General features: G+C 37.8%; 2 protein-coding genes and 1 pseudogene across 3 annotated transcripts in view; 2 read left to right on the forward strand and 1 right to left on the reverse strand.

The window, feature by feature from the left end:
• Positions 1-1,536: 1,536 nt before the first annotated feature.
• The window catches only part of LOC146451020 (cell adhesion molecule DSCAML1-like), a gene marked incomplete at its 5' end in the record, with an annotated part of 102,016 nt that continues 86,390 nt past the window's right edge, over positions 1,537-17,162 (forward strand). Inside the window, 5 exons of the mRNA XM_085099661.1 lie at positions 1,537-1,891; positions 3,145-3,414; positions 5,367-5,669; positions 6,714-6,856; positions 7,649-7,805. Coding sequence (XP_084955787.1) covers positions 1,537-1,891; positions 3,145-3,414; positions 5,367-5,669; positions 6,714-6,856; positions 7,649-7,805 — 1,228 coding nt within the window. The remainder of the gene's footprint in view (positions 1,892-3,144; positions 3,415-5,366; positions 5,670-6,713; positions 6,857-7,648; positions 7,806-17,162) is intronic.
• Positions 7,848-15,038, reverse strand: LOC146451021 (uncharacterized; annotated as a pseudogene). Its single transcript, XR_014860152.1, has 6 exons — positions 12,773-15,038; positions 11,745-12,194; positions 11,134-11,321; positions 10,668-10,760; positions 9,479-9,640; positions 7,848-9,139 (listed from the first exon to the last, which is right to left on the reverse strand). The product of XR_014860152.1 is annotated as an uncharacterized LOC146451021 (transcript).
• LOC146451022 (uncharacterized) lies at positions 15,060-17,070 on the forward strand. The gene is made up of 4 exons (XM_085099680.1): positions 15,060-15,433; positions 15,688-15,786; positions 16,058-16,180; positions 16,901-17,070. Exons 1-4 carry the CDS (start codon positions 15,092-15,094, stop codon positions 17,051-17,053), a joined length of 717 nt encoding a protein of 238 aa, XP_084955806.1. The 5' UTR covers positions 15,060-15,091; the 3' UTR covers positions 17,054-17,070.

Here is a 17,162-nt window from a genome sequence, read left to right on the forward strand (position 1 = left end):
TGCACACGGCAGCTTATGGGGCGGATGGCAATTTTTTAGGCCGATGGTTGTCCTGACGGACTTTGAAGGATTGAACTCAGTTTAACACCTGCGGTTTATTACAGTGATTTCGCACAACAAATCATCGAAAATGCGGCTGCATCCGACTGAAACTATAATTCGATATATTTTGAAATATCCAGTTCTCGATATTTCACGAGGTAAGTGGAATTTATCATTAGTTTCTCAGTAAATCGTTATTTTCGTGTTGTTATGCTAATTACGAAGGCGGTGTTTGTTGACAAAAGTACAGTTAAAACTTCTTCTTCTATAATTCTCTCTTTTTAACTGCCCAAAAATTTTATTGCATATTCTTACAGACGAGACATTGCTCTTTAACCAGAATGCTGTTTTAGGATGTCAACTGATGTATCTTTAGCGATATTTTCCTTTAAAGTCGGCCATTTTTTTGGCACTTGAAGAGTAGTTCAATAGGGAAGAAATTAAAAATTTTGTAAAAAAATCAGATTTCGATCAAATTCCCAAAAAAGCTTCTCAACACAACAACAAACATTTGCTTGTCTCGAATAATGAGATTTTGTTCGGATTTGTAACGCTTTCTTTGTAAGGCAAATTCTTAAAAGTGTGACCTAAAATGGCCGCTGAAAGCCCTCTCAGAGCGGTAAAACCAAGATGGTCGCACTACAGCTAAAATACGAATCGAACTGAGCTGAAAGTTATATTTATGTGAATCACTTATATAGACCATTCTTCTGAGAAAGTTTGAGGGATTTCATTTTTTCTCGTTCAAACGACGATAGTCGATATTTACAGAGGACGGCTCTTAAACAGAGATCTCGACTCGTTTTGAAGAGATGGAGAAAACCACCTAATAAAGTCCGAGTTCGCACTGTAGTGCCTCGATAAATTGATCAGCATCAAATTTTTCCTGGTAATATCAATGCTTGTTCAACCCCTGAGGTGAATATTCTTAATATTTTAATAGCTTCTCCTCATGTACTTTTATGGGGAGAAGACAGGAGAATTTGGTCTTTGATATTAGTGGTTAAAGGGTAAAATCTGAAGTTGTGTATCTTGAGCCCTTTCTGCTCAAACTGCACAGGAGACTCATGGAACCTGGGGTGCTTATCATTTACACGGAAAACCTGGAAATTCCAGTTGGAAATCAAATGGTACACATCATTCCATTAAGAGTACTTCTGAAATTGTGGGCTTCTGGTCAAAGTGATGCATTTTTATTAATCCTTTTGGGATTTACAGCTGATGTTCAAACATTGTGCATGTTATCCATCTTCTGTTAAGACAAGCTAAATCATTTAGTATTTATGCCGAAAAATTTCCATCCGGGTGGTTTGCGTAAATGGTAAGCACCCCTAGTTTACTGGCCAAGCTCCCATGAGTCTCCTGTAGCTCAGTGGTGGGGCATTAGTAATCAGAAGGTCATGATCACAGGTTTGACTCGGGTTAGGAGCAAGAACTTATATTGCCTTTTTTCTGAGTGTCTATGCCACTGACTGAATACCACAACACTCCATTTATTTACCAGGTTTAAAACGTAACGTTACATTTATTCCACTTACTGAAAGAGTTCATGTTTTGTCTCTGTTCTTTACAGATGGGGCTGTGACCCTTCCAAGTCCAACGCAATTATTCCAGCAAGGGAGTACTTATACTATTAACTGTCAGATAACAGGAGGAGAAACATTTGTCGCTTGGGAAACGCCAGGCATACCAAGTGAGACCATCACACTGGACACTAAAGGAAGAAGAGAAGTTGTTCAGACTGGTGATAACTATGGACTAAAAATAACAAATGTCATAGCAAGTGATGGTGGCGTGTATAGATGTATTGGTTCATTGGAATCAAAAGAATTCACGGCTAATGTTGACAGTAAGTGTTTTGTCAAAAAGGACATTTGAAGGGGTGCAAGGAGTAAGGCCTAAAGTGTCTTTTGAAGAAAGGTCAAATTCTCCTTTTGTTTTGCAAGCAAATACAACGCAGTGTGGAAGGAGAATGTAGCAATTTATTAGAGGTCACTTCATTTACAACCAGTCATAAATGGACTAACCCAACCACTCACTGTCCTTGTACAGTACGTAGGGCCACTAAAGGCAGTTCACAGAACAATCCACAGTTAGCCTGACACTGAAAAATGAGTCCAGAAAAAAATGTACCAATTAAAGTGCACAGTTTTCAAAGTTTGACAAACAAGTGTGTGGTGTGCAGAAAAAATGTAAATTCAAACTTCTCTATTTCTTTAAGGTTGAAGCAGGTGTTTAAGAAACTTGTTTGGTTTTTGTAAATTCATCTTGGCCAATCTATACAAGAACTCGGTTTTCAATAATTGATTCTGTCTTGAAAAAGGTCTTGCTAACTGGGAATTGTGCCACTGTTTTCAATGGGTAATCACAATGGTTATGCTGAGGGGGGGGGGGGGGGGGACTCCCCTTTATAAGCTATATAGGTGTGTGTGTTCCCAAAGGGTATGGTTTTTGAGCCACTGTGGTCTGAAATAGGGTATAGGTTTTAAACATAAATTTTTGATCTGAAAGATCTGTGAAGTGGCTTGAAAAAACAAGGTGCAGCCAAGTTTTTTAACCAACTTCTTGGAGTCTGATGTATTTTGAGTATTTCCTATAGTTTCTCCAACCATCAATAATTCTTTAAAGTTCACCAAATTTTATGATAATTAAGATCACATTTCCAAACCTCCTTTATGGCAGTGATTTCAATCGTCTTTCGTCATGAATTATTAATTAGTTTGTGAAGTAACTATACAAAGTATCAAAGATTAGGGGTGCATTTAATTAGCTTGATCGCAGGCTCTCTCTCTCCTTTTGCCAAGTTGGTGATGTCATCCGCCCCTGCAAAATCTGTGGGGGATGCCAGATACGTGTCCCAAGATCCATTCATTTGTTGATGGTCCCATGCAATCTCGACCCTAATCTGTATTAGGAGTGTGTTCTTCCTACGTCGAACACAAAAATTAACAGATTTACTTAAACAGTGATGAATAGTTGAAACTGTGTGAAGATTTCTCTAAAGTCAATAATAATAACATGACTGTACTGTTTAAAAAAAACTTTCTGAGAAAGACAACTTATGAGCCATACTTCGATCTAATCACCATTTTATTTCCACAGTCAACATAAACATACAGAACCAGCACCAAACTCTGCACCTGGGTCGAAAAGAAACGTTGGTCTTCGGTGTCTCTGCCTATCCTGCACTTACATACACGTGGACAAAAGATGGACAACCAGTTTCATTTGATGCACGCCGAACTCTAGATGGACGCACTGGGTCTATAACCTTCAGCCCTGTTCAACTGCCTGACCAAGGAAACTACACCTGCAATGTTAATAATGCATTGTCCTCTGACCAATATGACCCCATACGCGTCCAAGTTATTGGTAAGCTCTCCTATGCTTCCTTGCATTGGCTTTAATTTGCTTGATATGATACAAGATGGAGTGGTTTGCAATTGAATATTGTAAAACCAAAACCAAAGTAATTTCACTCACTGGTCAATTGCAACACAGGCAAACTGCTTAACAAACCAATCAGAATCGGTAGCAGTTATTGGCACCAAAAGCAAACATGACCAAACACGACTGTTTTCAATGTATACAAGTTTTGGATGAAACTTCATCCATCTTCTTGTCACACGTTGAGGTAACACTATAAATAAACAATACCTTATACCCAAACCTTCCAAATGGTTTGCTATTCATGGGTACTGGAAAGGTTTTGTTTTCTTCATGGTGGTGGTGGTGGTGGTGGGGGTGGTGGGAGTATTCCTTGGTAGGGAAGGGGGGTGGGTTACTCAGATATTTAAGTGACTCAGAGGTGTGAATGAGCCTGCCAAACTGTTAACAAAAAAGTTCAACAATCTGGAACATAACCCAGAAAAGTTTTTTTTAGGCATGAAAATGAGAACCCTGAATGTCACTGCATCGCACCCAAAAATGTCCTTACTAAAATCTTTTACCCCAAGACAGTCACCACAAATTTTATTGCTCCGGAGCGAGCGAGCAGCAACATAATCTGGATTCAAGAAAACTGATTAAAGGAAAAGTATGTAATGTAGGCTGGGGCAAATTCTCAAGTTCGTCACTTTTTACCAGAATGCACGCATTGCTTTTAACAAGAATGCGCTGTGCCCCGAGAGACTCAAATAAAACACGAGGACGTCGTTCAGCGGTAAGTTGAAGGAAGAACTACTAAGGAATACTCAACAGTTTCAATAGCGGAAATCCAAGCAATAACGGCGAAGAAATTGTGCTTTGAGGACAAATTGCCATTTTATCGAGCCGACGGGCTACCGGACATCTCAAATCATTATTCAGGCCATGGACTTTCTGCCTAATTTTCAAGTACTTCTGGCAAATTATTCACTCACCAAAATTAAAGTTTGATTGTGAATTTGTGCTTAAATACTATTCTAATTGACCGATTCTTCGTGTTCCGAACAGTTTTTGCAAAATCGTTGAAAAACATGCTTTGCACAGGTCGATAAATTTGCTTCAAAATGGACTTCTAGTTTCTTCAAATTGCTTGCAATGAATTGTACACGAAACTTTCACGAAGCACCGCAACACCTTCTGGATGCTTTTTACGAATCATGTGGTTTGCTATTTAGAAATTGATTTAGGAATATTTCCTTTGAAAGTCATTTACAGTATATTTTTCACAAATTTCACACTTTTCATTGTATTTTTAACCATTTTTATTAAAATACGTTGTTGTTCTTGTTACAAATGACACCTGAGAACTCCTAATTAAATTAAGTAATGTACTGTTAAATATGTTAGTTGTTTCAAATAAAAAAAACATCAATCATTGTACTATGCCCTAACTTATTTCCAGCCAAAACATGTCATCAGATGTTACCATAGCAATGGTGCATCAAATTCAGTAATGCCTATTGAACTTAGCTGATAATAATTGTTTTCACGTTCACAAATAATTTCTTTTAGTATATAAATGATCAATGTCTTATAAACATGGCAGTCAACTGCCATATTTTCATTCCTTCAACAGCAGAAGCTAAAATAATCCTCACTGACTTGGATACACCATTGTTATGGTTACCAACGATAGGTGATGTCAGTATCAACAAAATGTGCCGCAGCATATTAACTATCTTTTAGATACACTAGTTTAACCCAGAAATAAGTCCTCAGACTGCTTTTTTCAAACTCAAAATGGCCTTTGCACCTCATTGTTGCTAATATACACGAGTGCCCCCTTACCCCCACCACCCCCACCCCTGATCCCCTGGGGAACATTCAACTCAGGTGACAAAGAGTTTAAGAGCGAAGAAATAAACTTATGCATGTGCGTTTGCTGATTCCATTCACAGACAGTCCTGTAATCAACAAGTACCAAGGTGATCCTGTAAAGCGCAGACTCACGCAAGGATACAATGCAACATTTTACTGTAAAATTAAGTCTGGGGCACCAAAACCAACAATAGGGTTTTGGTATGGATGGACAAACACAGACAAGAAGGTTGATGAAAAATACACTCCAAGGTACTCCCATCCAACTCTGGAAGAATGGACAATTACTAGCATTACAACCGAGGACAAAGGCAAGTTCAGGTGCATTGCAGAAAACGTCGCTGGACAAGATGATCTGAAGATTGAGATCACGGAAGTAGACAGTAAGTTTCCGTAGAATAGGTACCTTCAGATCAGAGTACAAGTAGGAGATTGACTATGGGTACGACTTTCAAATTTCAAATCAGACACATCCCAGAACTCTCACTTCTTCCCATTGTTTACCAGCAGATAAGGAGACCCTAGAAACAAGATTGGTGTGACAAGCGGTTATATAAGCCACGCAAACTAGTTTGAAGTCATACTTGCACTCAATCTTGTACTTGTAGTCAAATCTGCAGGATCCTATTGTTTACTTAGGCCAAGTCTGAACATGGCCATGAAGTTAACAAGCCAGGTCTGAAAAAGGGCACTGGAAAGTTACATATTTTGGTCTGAAATCAGGTCATGTTTTGGAGAACCAAGCTGCACACCCCCATAAAAAATTCCAAGGAGTATAGCCACCCTCACTCCATGGAAGAATATACATGTACCCAATTACTTTGTACAACGACAAGAACAAAACTAAAGAACCTCATAAGACAGTGACATTGACATGTGGCAGTGATTTGACAGCAAAAGGATTAATGGAAATTAATTGGTATGGGCTGAATTAAAATCTTACTTTACCCATTAGGAGAAGATAACATGTAATACCCTATATACCTAAAAAGAATATGTACAACTTACATGTGTAAAATACAAATGGAAAAAAAGCCAATAGTCCTCAACCTCAACCCTTAATTTCCTGGGGAGAGGGGGGGGGGGGGGGGGGGGCAAAAACCTTCCATGGGGGGAGTATGAATATTTTCTGGAAATGCACAATAAGAGACGCTGAGCCATTTACCAATGTTGTTTTATAACATAATCTAAACAGTTGAGCTTCTATTAAAAGATAAAACCTAACAACGTTTCGGAGTCGTCATGATGGCGCGCCCTTATTAAGTTCAAAGTAATAGAAATAAAGTCAATGGCGTCATGATAACTCAGAAAAGTTGTTCGGTTTTATCATTTATTTTCACTTGCCTGTGTATATCTGAACCTTTACTTCTAATAAAACCTCTGGTAAACATAGATATAACGAATATGTACCTTCTTTATATTTTCAGTACCTCCAAAAATTGATCCGCCTTTGACAGACGTCGTGGTCAATGAAGGTGTTGATCGTGCCTTAGACTGTAAAGTGACAGGCTTACCAGCTCCAAAAGTGGAATGGTTTGACCAAAATGGTGTTCGTGTTCCCGATCAATGGGTAAACTGCAAAATATAATGTATTTAACATTGCCTTTTCAGAACTGACAAATTACAGGTCTTCCCAGAAAATCTACCGACAAAACTGCTTATTTTGGTGTCCACTGAGCATGTGCACATAGGCACATAGACACTATGTATATCGAAGCTGTACATGTCAACAATAAAATTGTTATTAATGAACAAAACCTCACTATAACCCAATCCAACGTGTCTCAACAACCAAAATCATAAATGTAGTTTAATTAGAATACATTTATTTGAATTTTTGAAATTAAATGGGATTTATTAACTCTTTAAGCCCTAAGTAACAGTGATCAGCATCAAATATCTCCTTGTAAAATTAATTATAATAATTAATATTATTATTATTATTATTATTAATAATTAATAATTATTAATTAATTATTATTAATATTATTAATTATTTATTAATGCTTATTCAATCCTTGAGTTCATTAGAATTAAGGATATGTTCACCCAGGGTGAATTTTCTTAATATTTTAATATCTCCCAGGTACTTTTGTAAGAAAAGTACATGTAGGTGGACAAGATAGGAGAATTTGTTCTTTGATATCAAGAGTTAATGGTTAAGTTGATCAGAACTTTAGAGCATGATGAAAAATCCCTTTTGCCTCAAATCAGCATCTGATTGCAATTTTGGGGTGATATTAGTACTGTTATGCTCTGATGACTCCATACAAATCGTCCGAATTTTGCCTCAGTTCTAAATGTTTGGAACTTATTTGAAGCTCACTGATGTACTGTCATTGTTGTTGGGTTTTTCTTGCAGACTACAACGGAAGGACCCAAGATTGTTCAGAAAATCAGGTTTAGAAATGTCCAATGGCAAAACAGTGGAAAGTACACCTGCAGAGCCAGGAATGGTGCCCTGGATGGTGATGAGAAGATCATTGTGGAGGAACAGACAATAAGCCTTAATGTCAACTGTAAGTTTGTCAGTCCTTATTATCTCAAATTGTTGGCACTACCAGGGGTATGTGTGTGAAAACCATGTGAAAAGCATGTGAAAAGTGTGTGAAAAGAAGCAACAATGTGAAATAAATGTGAAACATGTCACATGTGAACAAGAGCAGAGGTTCACATGCATGTGAAAACAACACAAGCCATGTGAAATTTTTCTAGTCATGCATGTGAATTTTTTTCACACAGGTGAAACAATTTTGTCATGTGTGCGAATTGCTTTTAGTGCATGTGAATTTTCTTTCACACATGTGAAACATTTTTTACCATGCATGTGAATTTTCTCTAACATGTGATATTTTTTTCACATGTGTGAAAAAACCTTGTCATGAATGTAAAATTTTCCAAATACTGATTAATGAGTCCTCAGCGGCAACAAGCCAACCTAGTATGTGTAGTACTGGTTAATCTAATTGCAAAATATATTAAATAAATTAGGAGTTATATACTCATATAAAATAAAAATAGCTAAATAAATAGAATTAGTATTGTAATGTTATGTGGCAAATAAAATAAGTGTATAACATTAACGTATATTTAGTACTTAAAACTGTACACCAATAAAATTATATTAAGCAAAAAATTAACAAGCTCTTTCTCTTCTTTGTCCTTGAGAAGCACAACCCTATTATACCAAATCAAGGCTGTTAAATTGCCACAGACTAGCCTCATTGATCTCTTTAGGAGTGACATGGGTCTCATAAACAGAAATAATTATTATTTACACATTGTTAGAATTGAGAAGCCACATTACAAGGGAATTCTCATCATCTAATGCTGTGACCATTGGTTTAGATATATTGTCCAGATGGAAAACCTTCTCTTCTAGCTCTCTAGTGTCAATGTAGAGAAGGCCACTGTCCTTGTCAGACCTTAAACTGTTGGCATACAAATCAATATTTACAAATTCAATTGTTTCATTTTGATGCTGAAAAGAAACAAAATGTTTAATTTGGCCAATCCTTGTAACACAGGGGCCACTCTTAATCACTACAATAGAGGATACTGTTCCACCAGTGTTTGCTGTATGACCCTTCCATTCATCAAGTTTCCCTGTTGTCTTGTTTTTTCTTCCTGCAGAAAATGATATTCTTATATTTTTCATACAGCTTTCATCAAAATGCAATCCACATTCTTCTTTACAAAAGGCCAGCTCAGCAGGCGAAAGTTGGTAATCGTTTCCTTTTTGCCTTTGTTTGTTGTCAGAGCCAACCTCTTCATTTACGAGGATATGTGGTTGTTTGTTGACATCTACAGACACTCTTCCCGAGTACCGCATATATTGGACCCAGTCAAAGATCTATGAAAACAATGATTAAAGTCATTAACATTTCTCATAAATGGTGAAGGTTTAAGTCTGCATTCGAACCAAGTGGCTCATCTGGCCATAGCCTATCACTTGGTTTCTAAATATTTGTCATAGAGTCATTCAATTATTTATCCTTTAAAAATTAATGTACTAGTAATTCAATTATTATTGGGAGCAGCTTTACATATAATTATATACTTTGTGATTGGTTTTTGTAATATACAATTTGGCAAACAACACAGTCATGCATGCCAAAGCCAGGGTGACAATTTCTACGGTATCATACTAATCGAATGAATAATTTATGGTATCAACGACTAGTTTACTTGCCTTATAGGTTTCCATTACAGTTGCCTCTGGATGGAGGCGATTCATCACCCTTTGACAGATCCAGCTGTTAAATCTCTCATAGACATACATTATCCAACTGTGCACTGGGCCGTGTTGTTGAATCCCTTGCACAATGTGATGCAGAAGGTGGAGACTCATTGTCTGCATAATATGATAGTTCAAAATATTGTGTCATTGTAAAGTCACAACTTGGTGAGTCGTGGTGTACACATGTACTAATTCATGTTTCCCGATAGGCTCCCGCTCACATTTATATAACGTACCATGTGTTAAAATTCTTTTTAATTGAAATTATGCCTGGAACAGTGGAATTTAATTGTTTGAATTAGTGCCTATCCCTGCAGAACATCTTCATATGGGTGCATAAATAAAAACAAGATTCACACAGCATTAAAAAATGGCAAGCCCAAGGTAATATAATATCGGTGGTATTAAAATAATTTATTCATTAAAATATCTTGAACATTGTAGAATGAAAATTGATTTAAAATTGATATATACTGGATATACCCATACCTATACCTAGTACAAAATAATCAATGGATGTTTTCTCAATATTAGAACTAGTATATCTCTGTCATTTTCTGGGCACAACACAATAATCCCCCTGGGTGGGGGTACTCCTTACAATTCTGGATAGGGGTGTGCCGCCAAGGTTCCTGAACCCTGACCCAATAAGGATAAAGGAAGCAAAAACTGATAACCTTTTTAAGGCCTGAACCCTAGTCAAGGTATCCAAACAACTAATGTATACCTGCCAACTTTTTTTAAGTCCAATGCATGAGATTTTCATCTTCACATAACCCGAATTTCCGAAGATTTTCCCATATCTTTTGATGATTACCGAAGATTTTCCGATGGCTTCCGAAGATGACCGAAGTTTTCCTACAGCCTACAAATATTCCCGAAGATTTTCGCGGACTTCTGAACCTGGCCGTAACCCATATATGGAGATTACCCCCCCCCCCCCCCCCCACCGGGAATATTACATGGATTTGGCGAAAGTCACATATTTCTAGTTACCTTAGCCAATTCAGAGCACATGATGATTAGTTTATTCACAAGGAACTGAGTGCACAGGAGAATATCTATTATAAACAGAATAGTAATGTATATGTACCATTATTGGATCATATATATGGCATATATATAAAAATGAGACACTTACCTGGACACTGATAGGGAAATCTCTCTCAAGCATTGCTAACACCAGGTTTACTTCCATGTCAATGTTAGATAAGTCATCAGCACTGATTGAGTCCTGAAATAGCAGTGCAAGTACATCTAGTAACTTAAAGAAACTTTGTCTCTGCTTATCACCCAGGAGACCTCTCAAACAAAACTTCATGATGCCATCAATTGCAATCTGAATAGAAAATTAACATCAGTAATTAGTTCGAAGGCTGCCAACTTAAGCTTAATTGGTATATCTGGTATATAGCACTTAGTAGAGTTCACCTCTATGTGTGTACGGATCATGAACTGGATCACAGTGAAAAAGGATCGTTTAATTCAAGATGCAATATGATGATACATAGTATAAAAAAGGGACGTACAGGTTAAACACGACTCCTACTGACCGCCAACAAATGTAATAATGAATTGGTGTCTTAAACTTACTTACATAAACCTACCTGCTTCCAGTCATGGGATTTGATGTAGGTCTTCTTTAAAAAGAAACATTTAGGTTTCCAACCATATGCAGATGGTACACGAATATTCTTTACTCTTGTATCTGCAATTTTCATTTCATTTTGAGAGAGACGAAATGGAGCCTTTGGGAGATTTGCAGGTTTCTTCTTAGTTGATTTTGTTTTCTTGCCTTAAAAACGAAATAAAAAAAAGTAATAAGGTAAGTATATTGTGCTTGTTTAAAACTTTACATAAAAGCACAAAATTATATGAAAAAACGTACAGCTTTCTTGCATGCATGCCTTGTAATTGCTTGCAGACTGAGAGCTTTAATACATTTATCTTCCAGTTGTAATTGTTTCCCTAGCTCTGACCAAGTGGTATTAAAGACAATTTTAAAAGTGAGATGTTAGGCTAGTAAAACAAGTTTCCAATGTATACTAGCTAGGCTAGTCTCAAATTATGCTCCACTGACCTCAGTCAGAAGAAGTAACAAGTGAAGATTCAGGGGAATAACTCTAAATTTCTTTTTTTATATTTCCTCACTCCTAATTGAAATAGGGATCAATGGATCAGAGAATAATTGGGAACTAGTCTATAAACTTTATTTAACCTCTTGCAGCTGGTCCATCATCATCTTGCTCGTCCACCCATGAATCTGGAAATCGACCAAGCCCTTTTTCTGTTATCCTTAACTTCTTCGAGTCACCTGATCCAGTGAACAAACTGTGAAATTCAGATATCACATTTTTTAGGAGATGCATCATCACTAAGTCAGGGTAAACCTGTTTGGTGCGGTCAAATTCTGGGAGCAGCATGAAACAATGGCAACCCTTGCTTCCTGTTGCTTTGGCAACATTGGCAGCTTGTGTGGCATTTTTTGCCCTGCCATGGGCAACACTACTCCACAAAATGTCCATGTTGGTAATCTTCTTGGGTGGGGGTTGATTTTCAAGTTTTTATTCCGGGAAATTGCTGCAGTCTTGCCGTAGAACATGGTCTTCAGGAAGGAACCGCCTATTCTCCAAGTACACCACCTTGTCAAGACCACCCACATGTTTGCCTATAGAGTAAAAAACAGTTAACTATACACAAATATTTGGAATACGTGTTATAAAATGATATCTATTACCATGTCCTGACCTGTTAACACTTGCGTCATCATTATATGGTTCCAAAACCAGTGGTATACTTTTTACAAACATATTGAATGTACTGCAAATAATATATCTGAAGAACTTCATGACAAATTGTGAAATGATCTTAAGGCTGGTGCGTGGCCGAAAGTGCAGGGTCCAAATTAAAGTTTAGTAAATAGTCATAAGTATTACTTTTCATTAAAGCTTGAGCATTAAATAAGTGTTAATCCCCAATACTAAAAAAGATGGCCCCAGGCATTGCATTATTTGGGTATATCGACATATGCATGTCGGCTCAACATTTACTGTTTGTATGGGAATCTTAAGGCATATAATTTTCTTACAACGTTTCTTATCCCATTCCTGGACATAGAAGTCCCCTGAATTATGTCTGAGATAAAGTTAAGGCTCATTGAAGTATATCACTCTCAATAATTGATTGGTAACACCATTATTTCAAGTGCACCCTTCAGTTTCCTACTTACCATACAATTAAGCTTACCTCTGATTTCACACCACATGCACCCCTGCAATGCATTTGCTCCAACAGCACTAAAGACTTTATTCAGGCCTGGGTAATCCAGTACATAATTTAAGATCTTAACTTTAAACGTGAAGGGGGCTTTTCTGAAAGCATCGTAAAACTGAGATCCTGACAGCTTCAAAAGCTCATCAACAACCAATTCAAGATAAGGGTCAACTTTCTTTGGCTCACGCCCATTGTTGCCTGGAATTATCCCCACCAGAAGCATATTTTCAAACAGGTTTCTGACGCGTTTTGGGAAATTAAGGACAGTTAGCATTACGGGCCACATGGAATAGACGACCTTGTTACCACTAAATGGATTAACTCCGTCTGTGGATAGTTGCAGGGCCAAGCCACGAAAATCGCCTTTGAAAAATCCAGTTTCGGAATAAACTGACTGCCAATTTTCCGATCCGATAACATCCTGCAGCGTTGAACTTTCGGAATCAACACTGTGAGACTGCAAGACTTCAGCGATTGTAGCAGTGCCAAACATTCGTCTCCATCGGGGCTCCAGTGGGTAGTAATAGAACTTTCGATATGGCTTTCCTTTGCTGATGTACCGAGGTTCTTTACATTCTGGGCAACTTTCCTCATCGGAGTAGTCGTACCAATCAGTTTTGCGAAAAAGTACACAGTCATTGCGGCATGCATGGTAAGTCACGCAAGGCAACAAGAATGGCTTGATAAAAGAAATGGCTTCATCGTAAGAAGATGGAAGATAATTATCTCGTGGTAAAATTTCATCATGATGCAGTCGTAGGAGATCAGAAAGAGCGCTTTTGCTTGTTCCAGGGTGTTCAGTAAACCACGAGAAGTAGCCACACAAAGCCTGAAGAACGCTTACTGTACTTCCTTCAAACAATGGCAAATTAGCTTTATCGCTACAGTACAGTTCTTCTTCGTCTGCAAGTTGTTGTCAATAGTCAGGTAGCTCACGAACACTTTCAGTGTTTGTCGATTCGCTTTCATCGCCAGAAGAACCAAAAGGCGGAAAGCTATAATCACTATTCTCTGATGAAGGCGAGGCCGTTGATTCCGTAGTCGCACTTGAAGGTGAACGGTCACTGGGATCATCGTCACATGCAATACCAGCAGAGAGACTTCTCCTGGAAACGCTAGATTCAGATGAAGAAGTTTCGTCTAGCGATGAGAGTTTGGTTTCTTTAAGTGGTGGTTCTTTAATCTGAGAACTGCTACATGGCATAGAATGAGAACCTTCTTGTCTCGTTGCATTGTTCTCGGAACTGTTTTCTTGCATGTCTCTCTCCTCGTTTCCTTCAGAGGACACGGATTCGTCTGCAAGTCCAAAACGCTCAATATGTTTGTTAACATCGCTCTCCCTCAGTTGCACACGATTTAAGCATAGCGAACAAGGACACAACATTAACGATTCATGTCTGTGTTTTTGTTGGGATTCGCGCGTTTTTCTCTTCCTATGTAGCTTCGAGAAAGGCATTCTGTAAAATTAAGTTCCACGTCATACAACGAAAAATGTATCCACAAATACTTAGTGCCAAATTTACAACGAACAGCATCGCAAAACGCAACACCATGCTTTGAATGCTTTGAATTTTCTCACGAAAGCAGTTTCCAGTGTTTGTTCGTGATTATGCCACTGCTGCTGTACTTTATCTGTCATCAGTAATGTGATGAGTTTGTATCTTAAATTTTGTACTGCTTGCACGCAATCACACGAAAATGGAGAAATAATCAATTTAGACAATTTCAATGCAGGACAATGTATCTTTCTCGAGTGGAAAAGCAGTACTTAAAAAAAAAACTGATCATGAGGAAGGCTATTTTTCAACAGCATTTACACCGACTTCCTTTAGAAGTACCCAGACCCTTTTACCTGAAACGTCTTACCGCTGTTCACGCACGTCTTATTCTAAGATATCAAGATAGCCATGGAACACGCACACTCCCGACTTTTATGTCATCATAAAACAAGCCCATGTTCTCTGTTCTAATAGAACTAATAATGTCAACAGCTCGGTTTCTCGGCTTTATTTTGAATGTTAGTCAGAAAAAACATTTTAGGCAAACAAATGTGTCAGTATTGGAACCCCTATTTTTTTAAGAGCCCCACAATTGTCACAATTCTGTGTCACATGATCCCTGATCTATTTCTAGAACTGGATTACTATTGGTCACATTTCACCTTAGCGTGACCCGCGGTAAATTCAAGTTCTTTTCTTCAGCGCTGAGATCTCTTTGACTTATCAGCATTCAGTGCAGAGTTGTTCGGCTGTGTTCTCAGTTCTGTTGCCCTTAACCAACTCTTTTGGTAAAATGGAAAACCTTAACTTTAGTCCTGATCAGCTAAAAGGAATCTTATCACTTTTCGCAAGTGGAAAGCTTCAACGGGTTTTTGAAGAGGCTTCCAGCTCCATGGGGTTGCACTCCAACGTTCTTCTTACTTCAAATGGCATTGCTCGCAATAATCCGAAGGAAGATGTCGAAGATCAAGTTAGTGAGGATAAAACTGGGATGGCGAAACTGGGCGAAAGGGAATCGGACGGGCAACAAATTTTTTTGGAGTCGAAGGAAACAGCCCAAAAGTACACAGCACGAGAATTACTGGAGAAAGCAAACAAGGGGACGATAGCTACTTCGGCTCAGCAAACCTTTAGGGTGAGTAAATTGTTCCCTTGAACTTTTTATAAAGCCGTTCTCCATGTACATATTGCAAAAAGAACTGTGAATTCCCCTTGAATTTGCAACAGAACAATTGTTGCATAATTAATAAGAGCGGGAAAATTCCCGCCTATTTTAATTGCATAATAATTAGGGACGTCACTTCGTAGTCTTCTCGTGAAGAAATCAGTAAAGAAATGTTCCACCTCAAACCCAAAAATGACTTTATTTTCCTTTTCTTGGTCGTGCAGTTTGTTTTACGCCGAGCAGCTAACAACAGTGGGCTGTGGGAAAATCCCCCAACCATGGCAAAAATTGGAGGCAAAAAGATGGAGCGCTTTCTGAACCAGGCAAGTGACTTGCTGATTTATTCATGCTACCAGGGTAACCCTGTAAGTGCAACGTACACGAAATCGCGAATATTAGGTGGCCTTTGTACAAAACTTCATAACTATGACTTCCTTCAGCCGCGGAGCCTTTTCACAGGCTACTAATTTTACCATTTTGTTTTACGTTAAATGGGCAGTGATCGGGGGATTATGACACTGTGTGAAGGTAAAATACCGCTATGTTTTTGTGTTACACCAATACAAATCCCGGCCTGATTTTTTTTTTCTTCAGGTTACTCGAACACTTCCGCAGTTATGTGGGCAATCTCGAGAAATCAGAAATAGGCTCGCCGAAAGCCTTCGTTACAGGAGAAACCAGCTAAATAACACCAAATATTGGGCACGGGCATCAAAGGTACTATACTTTATTTGTTTCAGCAAGCATTTCTATTTAACGTTTATCTGCTGATTTACGAACTAAGCCTCTGACCTCAATCTTTTACAGTTGACATCACATATGGTAAGCTTTCAGAGCTTTATATAAGACTTAACCGACTTAACATAATAAGCCGATCGAAAGTCGTTCAGAAAGTAAACAAAAAAAAAATGATTTGAAGAATTTAGCGTAATGATAATTTTCCATTCCAAACCAAACACAAAACAGCAGTCACAAGTGCCATTCAAGTTAAACCTTTAGAGCAACACTATATAGTAAACTGAAGAGAAAAGAAAAATACCTGAATAATTAGTAGGATGTTGTCGATTGCTGCTGTATTCGATTACGCAAAGGAAAACGGTAATTTATTTAACTTATAGCAGTCAACAGAAAAATCAACTTACGAGAGAAACGAGTTTCAAAAAATTATCGTGAAACTAGAATTTGATACTTCCTTTGCTGTTCATATTGTGACGGGTACGCTATTCCTTCAAGTTACGATTGTCCCAGAACCAAAAATTCGCTCGTGTACGAGAATCCTCCGTTGGTTTATACGTCATGTAATACAACACGATCTATCAAAATTGATTTATATTTGTTTCCGGGTCCTGGGTAAATATTTATAATGTAATTGAACCCCGAAAAACTCCACTTGAAGAAGACTTTTAATCGAATGATTTTTCTTAATGTTTTATAAAGCTAAAGAAGTATCAGTCCATTGCCACAAAGCGTGTTACCAAGTCACCACAAAAGTCAAAGAGTTACTCAACAACAGAAGTGGTAGAGAAGGCACTTCATGAACAGATTATTTCAGATGAAGATGATGAAGGCTTTCAATTCTCTGCAGGGTAATATGACATCCTTTGCATTTCAGATTTGATATTTTGACCATAAGCTGTTTAGTATCAGTGATAAACAACAATTTATTAATTATATAAAGTAAAGCTGGAATCCATTCAGC

Source organism: Pavona decussata, unplaced genomic scaffold (genome assembly GCF_977016875.1).
Source record: "Pavona decussata unplaced genomic scaffold, jaPavDecu1.1 SCAFFOLD_409, whole genome shotgun sequence".
In the NCBI taxonomy this organism is placed as follows: domain Eukaryota; kingdom Metazoa; phylum Cnidaria; class Anthozoa; order Scleractinia; family Agariciidae; genus Pavona; species Pavona decussata.